At 41.8% G+C, this 9,008-nt stretch overlaps 1 protein-coding gene across 2 annotated transcripts in view; it reads right to left on the bottom strand.

The window, feature by feature from the left end:
- Nucleotides 1–6,188: 6,188 nt before the first annotated feature.
- Nucleotides 6,189–9,008, bottom strand: part of KPNB1 (karyopherin subunit beta 1) — a gene marked incomplete at its 3' end in the record, with an annotated part of 28,201 nt that continues 25,381 nt past the window's right edge. Inside the window, exons 22-23 of one of the 2 annotated variants that reach the window (XR_013762949.1) lie at nt 6,695–8,197; nt 6,189–6,662 (exon numbers count right to left, since the gene is read on the bottom strand). Coding sequence is in view for 1 of the 2 variants with exons in the window: in XM_079134724.1 (XP_078990850.1) it covers nt 8,197 (1 nt within the window). Of the gene's footprint in view, nt 8,198–9,008 lie in introns of both variants that reach the window. The other variant, XM_079134724.1, reaches the window with a different exon arrangement.

The raw sequence follows: 9,008 nt of genomic DNA, 5'->3' as shown, positions 1-9,008 counted from the left end.
AGATGGAGCCAAATGGTTCTTCTATTCTGGCATCTGGGGGCATACACCCGACAGAGATTGGGCCTGATGTAAGTGCCTGCGTGCTCCTCCCCTCCTCACTAGATATGGGCCTGATCTCATTACATTTTCCCCATTCCTAGTTCTGTTAATCACACCAGATAATTTTGAGAGCAGGGACTGTGTTCCATCCAGCTTTGTATCCTTGGGCACCCCGAGTTTGCTTGTTCACTATGTGCTTATTCAGCAAAGAATTTTTTGAACACCTATGGTGTGTTCAACACAGGGAATGCAGTGACGAGCACATCTCGACCTCATGGAGCTTACACTCAGAAGAGTTAGAAAAATAAAACAACAAATCATTAAGATAATTACATACTGTGATAAAAGGTAAAAAGGAATAAAGGGGCAGCAATAGAGGAGAAGGGGAGGTCAGGATTGCTTCAGTTATCTGAGATCTCCTGATGTGATGGTATTTAAGCTAACTCCTAAAAGCTAAGAAGGCATTTTCTTTGCTGAGTGAATAAAGGAATGAAATTGCGACTTGAGAGTCGTTGCTTCACCTCTCTGTGATAGCTGGAGATTGGTCTGAATCCCTCCTAAGACCCCTAATAACTATCCAGGCTGCTCATGGTGGAGACAGAAAAAGGTAGGATCCAGGGATGTGGCAAGGGGAGGTGAGGGGGAGAGGAAAAGGCAAGGTGGTGAAGCACTGATCAGGCAGTAGTAAGACCTCCCTCACTGGTCTTCTGGGGGCAGTGAGAGAGGACCAGCTGCCAGTCATTACTGGTAAGAGAGAAAGCAGGGCCCTAGCAAGTTTCTGCCTAGGAAGCCATCAGGGAGACACTGTCTCCCACTTCCATGACTCTTCCTCTGGAGAAAGACTTTCCTGTCCCGTTCTTGCCTGAGAAGAGGAGGAGGAGGTGGCGTTAGACTGAATCAAAATAAAACCTAAATGACTCAAATAGAATCTGGCGGGCATAAAAATTGATTAGACACATGCGACAATGCAGGAGCCAGTGCCACTTTGACCACCCTCCTTGAGTTCCAGACCTTAGGATCTTAGTGTCAACTGAAGAACCATCTTGGGCCTCCAAGTGCAGTTGTAGGTCTCCTAGCTGACCAGAATTGAGGACAGCAGGGGAGGACTCATTCCTTTACCAACTCCCCAAATTCTTGTACAGGTTATGCAAGGCCTCTAATTGAGTTAGCAGGGTTTGGGAGGAAATAGGCTTTGTTGTGTTTTGTTTACAACTCTGTATATGCTTCATTTTCTCCACAGTTATGTTTATTTCTCTCAAACAAAATTTTTATTTATTTTGTTTTGCAATGCTGGAAATGGAACCCAGAAGCATGCACATGCTCAGCAAGCACTCTACAACTGAACTATATCCCCAGTGCTGGCCCTGCCCCCAAATTATATCAGGGCTTAGGATGTAGCTTAGTGGTAGAGCTCTTGCCTAACATGTGAGTTCCAATCCCAACACTGCAAAAAATAATATTGAATTATTGACCACTTCCTATGTATTATCCATTAGAACAACAGCTCCATAAGAAAGAAATTTTGTTTAGTTTGCTACTGTATCCTCAGTGTCTTGAACAGAGGTCTGGCATATAAATAGTTGTTGATTAATAGATTAATTGTGTAGTATTCAAGGCCCTGTGCTAAGAACTTTGTACATTATCTATTATTGGAATTCCTGTTTCATGGATGAGGAAAATATAGGTCAAAAATGTTGAAGAATTTTGATTTGGGAGGCTGAGGTAGGAGAATCTCAAGTTTGAATACCAGCCTCAGGAACTTAGCAAGACTTTAAGCAAAAATAAAAAATAAAGAAAGGGCTGGAGCCTGGGGAGATAGCTCAGTTAGTAGAGTGCTTGCCTTGCAAGCACAAGGCCCTGGGTTTGATCCCCAGTATCGCAAAAAAAAAAAAAAAAAAAGAAAAAAAGGCTGGGGATGTAGCTCAGTGGTAAAGCACCCCTGGATTCAATCTCCACTACCAAAATAATAATAGTAATAAAGTTGAAGAATTTACCCAAGGTTAAACTCAAAACGACTAAAATATTGCAAAGAGCAGTGCTCAGAAAAGAGGAAGCCTAGTTCGTTGCTGTGGAGAGCTTATTCACACAAAGCATTTCTTAATTCTCTCTTAGGTGACAGCTGCTGCCATGCCAAAGCTGAGATGTACTTTCCTTTCAGACAAGGAGGTCTATTTCACATGGAGGACAGCTCAGCTGGGGAACCTGTCTGTGGTCAAGGAGCACCTGGCAGAGAAACCAGTGTGGGCCTTGTAGGCCTCCTCCCTGTGCTTCAACTGTGCAAGATCTGAGGGAATAGGGTAATTCAGATGTGGAGCTTACTCAGCAGCCTTAGTGGCCTTTTTGGCCACCAGGCATGGGCAACCACCCTCCCCCAGCCCTGGTTCTCAAAAGCTTCCAGCTCAGGGGGAAAAATGGAACAGAAGTGCAGGGAGATGGTTTAGTTCAAACTCCAATTAGGAGGAAAAGTTGACTTTAGGTTAAGCATGTCACACACACCCACACACACACCTCCATTGAGTTAAAAGGCTCAGGATGGATCTTAATAGAACACAAAATGGCTTTGCTATTGAATTCCAAAAATGCTTTGTCCAGGGTTCACTCCGATTAATAGCTAAGCTCACATTCAACACTGGCACACATGGCTTGTGGTATGGGCACAACTATGGTGTTAGCACTGCTTGTTCTCCTGCCTGACTTTGGGCAGGGCTTTAAGCCCATTTGCTTCCATTTCCTCATCTGTAACATGGGATTAAAAGGGTACCTTTGTTATAATGTAAACAAAGAATAAATTTATAACTGTGAGATACTTATTTTAGGCCTGGCACCCAGTAAATGTATAAAATGGATACCATATAAATGATTAATTACTGATTAATCTTGTCCCCATTCCTCCAATTAACCCAACGTTAATAGGCTAGCTGGAAGTCATTTAGCAAATGAGGGGAAGAGCTAGAAACCCCACTTCTAAGGCCCTGCCATTCCCAGGTTTCTGGATGCTCTGCCCTTCAAACACTGAGTCCATCACCAACTCCCTGAGCTGTACTGACACGTCATTAGTTCAACAAATATTTATTGAAGGTCTGCTGCATGTCAGGCACTGCTCTAAGCTGGGCATATAATGGTAAATAAAAGACAAGGTCACTGCATTAGGGAGCCTCCATTTTTTTCAGTGTTGATGCTGGGGACTGAACCCATTGCTCACATATGCGAGGCTCTATCACTGAGCTACAACTCCAGCACAGGAACCCACATTATAGTGGGAGAAACCAGGAACAAACAAGTAATTTTAGGGGCTAAGGTGTAGCTCAGCATTAGAGCACTTGCCTAACCTGTGAGGCCCTGGGTTTAGCCCTCAGTATCATGGGAAAAAAAAAAAAAAAAAGTTCAAGATATAGATAGATGTATCTATCAATTTACTTTTTTGGTACTGGGGATGCTTTGCCATTGAGCTACATCCCCAGCTCTTAAAAAATATTGAGGCAGGGTCTCCCTACATTGCTTAGGACCTAAGTTGCTGAGACCAGCCTGGAACTTGTGATCCTCCTGCCCCAGCCTCCTAAGTCACTGGGGTTACAGGCCTGCACCATGCACCTGGCTTAGGATACATTTTTAGATAGTGCTAAGGAAGTGGATGGCACATCCTAAGCACTCAGAACATGGACCTTTATTTTGTACTGCTAAGGTACTGACAGCCACCGTGCAGGGCAAGGATGTGAGAAGCTCAGGTGCTGCCTTCTGACTTACCTGGGTATTTCTGGCCCCCCTCACCTTGATCTTTAAATCAACCTTCCTGCCCCTTCATCCACATCACTAAAACAGTAACAGTGGCCATTAAAGTTGTGAGAGTAATGTAACAAAAACTTTTCAGTGTTTACCATCTTTTATTCAGGTAGTTTGAGCTGGGTCCTCAGGGAGGCCTGAAGGAATTATATCGCACTCTTTGTTTTCTGGTAGTGGGTATCTGATGGTGGAGGAGCTGGAGCACTGATGAAAAGTTCTTCGCTTGGGAGAGATTTGAACTTCTTTCCAAGAAGTATACTTTCAGTACAGAAATATTCTTGTCAATTGCTGTTGCATATGATTTAATACAGTCTTGTAAGAAATATAGTCTCTTTAGCTCAGTGATCTCCGAAGTTGGGCAAAGAAAATATTAGAACTTAAAATATTTTTAGTTGTAGATCAATACACTACCTTCATTTTACTTATTTTTATGTGGTGCTGAGGATACAACCCAGCGTTTCACACGTGCTAGGCACTCTACCACTGAGCCACAACCCCAGCCCCTCACGTAACTTTTTAATTTCCGTTTGTCTTAAAATTACATAACATGTAGGTGTAGGTATATAAGTGTGTAAACACGTGCGAGTATGTGTGATCAAGTTTCTGATGGGTTTGCAGTCAGAAAACATTAAAGGCCAAATGAAGGCTACGGTTTAGTCAGCCTTCATTTTACTTGCCCAACATAAACTAAGGTGTGTATTCACGTCAACTAACTTGGTTCCACTTTGCTAATCCACAGTAGATAAGAACCCAGTTTAAATCCCAAATTAGTGTTCTTTCCAAGTTTCTGGGAAAAAGAGGGAAAGGGAAATGAGATGCATGTTGCAAAACAGGCAGCAACTCTTAAATGGGCCATACCAGATTCTTAGCCTGAAAAACATTCTTGAGACAGAGGACATCTATCTTGGTACTGCTTCAAAGTCACTCTCTAAGAAGGAAACCAGTGTTTGGTGTCGTCTTCTTTCCTCATGCACAGTGAAGTGTTTCTATTTCATATCACACTGCAATCTTGTTCCTCACCACCCCCCAGTGCTGGGGGTTGAACAAATGTTTTGCCACTGAACGTTACTCCAGCCCTGCGTGTCCTTCTACTCCCAAGCGCAAGCACACATGCATATGCACATACACACACCCCCCATCACCATTCTGGCTTCTTCCAAATCATTCACTTCACCTCTACAGAGGTGACACAATCTTTAACAAAAAACTGAAGCAGCAAAATGTTGAAAATAAAAATAAAGCGGACTTTATTTAGAAGATAAAGGTGGTGGTATCAGTTTTGGTTAATAGTTGGGCTCAAGTGTTTTAACAGGTCTTTAATGCCATCACACAGACTGGCATGCCAAGGGCATTCTGAATGCCAATTACAGATTGAAGTTGTTTCAAAAACCAAGATGCTATCAAAAGCTGATGGAGTTTGGATTTCTCTTAAAAGTCAGACTTATACACTTCTTAAATAGTAAGAGTAAATAGGTTGCTTGGTTCTGAAAGTTAAAACACTACACTGAGCAATTCCCCTCCCTTTCTCCACAAGTCCCTAGGGCAAAATTACAGTTGCCTCTGACAGCTAAAATTTCAACATTTCAACAGAGGGGGGCTGAGGGGAACCAGAAAAATGAAAAGCAAAATTAAATGTAATTGGTATAGGCAGCTGCCACTTGTGGCAAACCAAAGTCTAGTCCGATGCCCATTTTCTTCACATTTGCACTGACATCTTACCAAGCAGACGGTAACTACATTCTTGAAGGAATGTGCCAAGACTAGGGTAGGGGAAGGCCCAGTGATTGGACAGAATGCATTTTGCATCCAGTTGCCTTAGGTGGTACAACTGATTAAGAACAAATACCCAGACTATGGAAAATCCACTAGCCAAAGGTAACTAGAAAAGAGGGGTTTAAATGCATAACCAGTGCAGAATAACTGCAAGGCACCAAGACCACAGTTCAACCAGCCCATTTCCTCCTCTCCATCACTGAATGGATCTGGGAGAAAGCATTAATAATAGCACTCAACTGGTTCCCTGGTACAAAACATGACAAAACACACGGAAGGTTTTGTTTTCATTATGGTTCTTGGTGTACTTTATTCTCCTGCTGTCTAGCTAAGCAGCCCACACAGGACAGAAATGGGTAGCACTGAGGAATGATCAGATTTTTTTTTTTCTTTCCCCAATATTCCTGCCCCTCCCTAAGCCCTGACCCAACCCTACCTAGTATCAGGAATGGTTAGTATATCATTCTCTCCCTCATCCAAGGAACAACTAAAATGGAAACAAGGCATTAAGAGGACTAGGCCCTCTTCTCAATAGGCTTAGGAGCTGGTGTGAGTTCTCTATTCACAATGGAGCGTCTCTCCTTCAAACACCTGGATTTTTAATTTTTTTTTTTTTTGTACACTGGTTCATAGATCGGCACTTGACTTTGAACCTGGCACCAAAAGGCACAATATCTGATACCCTGTACAAGAGCTATTAGAGATGCTGCCATATAGATGGGCAAAACCGAGCCAGTCCCACTTATGAATGGAAGGCTTGAACAGGGAGGGGAAGATGCAAAGGAAGAGATTGGAAAAAACAGAAGCCCATGCTTTTTGCAGGATGGAAATGAAAGTGGGTATTACTTTTTAATCCTCAAAGTACCAGGAAGCAATTAAAAACCTTCCTTGGTTTTTTTGAAAGCAGCATATTCAAATGCCAGCAAAACTCCCTAGTATCTGCAAAAACCAAAAGGGGATCAAAGCTCACCAACATCCCTTCTTATTGCTGAAAGTCTAAAATGCAGGGTGCCCTGTTCCCTTGTAAAAGGGAAAATGATTCTGGTTTATGGTACTCACAGCACATTATACTTAAAAAAAAAACAAAAACAAAAACAACAACAACAAAAAAAACAAAACAAAAAACCTGAAGTGTATGAGCAGGGGAGTGTTTGACATCATTTTATTAATCTTCAAACTTCAGTGGAAAAATATAACCATTTTCAAGTGCCTTTTTCATCATGAATATTCTGGTTAGTGTGTGTATGTGTATACATACATATAGACACACACACTTTGTTTTGTTGGTTAGTTGTTTTGAAGTGCAGCAAGAGACCAATACCGCATTGGAGTCAATCAAATAAAAGAGAACAGAAGGCCAAGCAGTTTCCAAATGGTTATTTTATCAGATTGTTTAAACATTAAATTTATCCTCATTTGCAATCCAAAATAGTTACCTGAAGTAGTCTACTGTCTGTGTGTGTGTGTGTGTATTTACTTTTATTGGTTATTTGTCTTCTAAACTCTTTGGCACAATTTTTTGGGGGCGTTCAGACTGCCACAATACAAGTCAGGAGAGAGCTTTTCTTTTGTGCTGCCAATTTCAAGTATTTAAATTTTGGTTTGGGTTGTGGCATTTTTGTCTTTGAAGTCTGCATTCTTTATTTGTAACAATTGTACTTTTATTTTTCTATATCCTCTAACTCCAGAGTTTTATTTTTCTCCCCCCTCCCCCCACTTCTACATTCACAGTTGAACCATATTATTAGGAAAGGCGCCTTGATGAAAAGATCAGGATAGGACCTCTGACCATTCGTCAGTGTTTTCCCTAAAATTAAAAAAAAAAAACCAAAAAAAAAAAAAAAACCAAAACAAACAAAAAAAAAAACCAACAAAACAAAACCTGAAGAGCGTCTTTCCTTTTTTTTTTTTTTTTTTTTTTTTTCTTTTTTACATGTCTTGTGCTGCATCAGTAGACAGAACTTCGGTTAGTTTTATGAAATGCAACATCTAACCCCTTGTTTTTCGGGAAAAAGAAACTGCAATGACTTGAAGTTGAGAATGTGGATACCGCCTCACTCACACACACTCATTCTCAGACTGTAAAAATCCCTCACCCTCCTTCCAGCCTGCACGTGTACAGTACCATGTGGCAAAGGTACAGCGAAGGTGGGCTTGAGACCCAGGCTCCATCTTTCTCCTCAGTAGCAAAGGCCAGGCTGCCTTTTACAACAAAGCACCACAGCTGAACCCAGTCCCTCCTCCTCTCCCAAACCAGTCATTCCACTCGGCACTGCCAAAAGACAGAAAAGCTAGTTCTAGCCTCCCCTGGGAAGAGACAGCTTTTTTTGTAAGCAAGTAAATCCATCGTTTCTCTTTTCCAAGATGGCTGATGTTATGGTTTTCTACGAAGTCAGTGCTTACTTAGCTCACTAACAGCGCTGCTGTTGGCGGCTGCGGCTGCTGCTGTGGCAGGATTTTCAATGTGGTGTGTTTTCAAGCCTCACTCACTCATCCTCTCATTCCCAAACATTCAGCATCCGTGCACACTCCTCACTTCCGGGTTTTTCAAAAGATTGGAGATTTCCAGTGGGGGTCTCAGGTTATCATCCCAATGGTAACAGATCTAAAAACAGATGGAAAAAAAGGTCAATCCTAAGATCAGTAAAGCCCAGTAAAGTCTAAATAACTCCAGTTCCTTCAACCAAGTACTCCTAGGTTGACTGGAATTTGTCAACTCCAAGAATGGATAATTTTTTTTTCTCTTTCTATGTGTCATCTACCTGCTCTCATTAGTACCTACATCAGGGGTGGATGGGAAAATAAAATAAAAATTAAAAATAGCCAATTTTACTGGGATCTACATAGTAAGTTGCCTAGAACAAACAAACAAACCTATATTCCAGAGCAGGGGTCTCAAAGGGTATCTTCTATGGAGACTGGCAATATCTCAGTGCTTTTCTAGCATGCACAAGGCCCTGGGTCTGATCCCCAGCATTTGGGGGGAAAGAGTGAATGGGGAAGGGAACTGAAATAGGAAAGATTATGGAAGAACGCCTCTATCAATAGTTTTATTAGTGTCTAAATGTTTTGGGAATTTTAGTTAAAGAAGTTCTGTTCTAATCAGGCCTTGTGATGCATGCCTATAATCTCAGTGGCTCAGGAGGCTAAGATAGGAGGATGGCAAGTTCAAGGCTAGCCTCAGCAACTTAGGTTCTTAGTGAGAACTTGTCTCAAAATAAAACACAAAAGGGATGTGGATGTTGCTCAGTGGTAAAGTGCCTCTGGATTAAATCCCAAGAATCAAAAAACAACAAAACCAGAACCAGAAAAATGCAAAAAGTTCTGTTGGCAGGTAGGGTGGTATATGCTTGTAATCCAAGTGACTCAGGAGGCTATGGCAGGAAGATGACCAAGTTCAAAGTCAGCCTCAGCAA

The sequence above is a fragment of the Sciurus vulgaris genome (genome assembly GCF_902686455.1).
Source record: "Sciurus vulgaris genome assembly, chromosome: 3".
NCBI classification, from domain to species: domain Eukaryota; kingdom Metazoa; phylum Chordata; class Mammalia; order Rodentia; family Sciuridae; genus Sciurus; species Sciurus vulgaris.
Note: the sequence above shows the minus strand (reverse complement) of the source record. Positions and strands in the feature narration are given on the sequence as shown.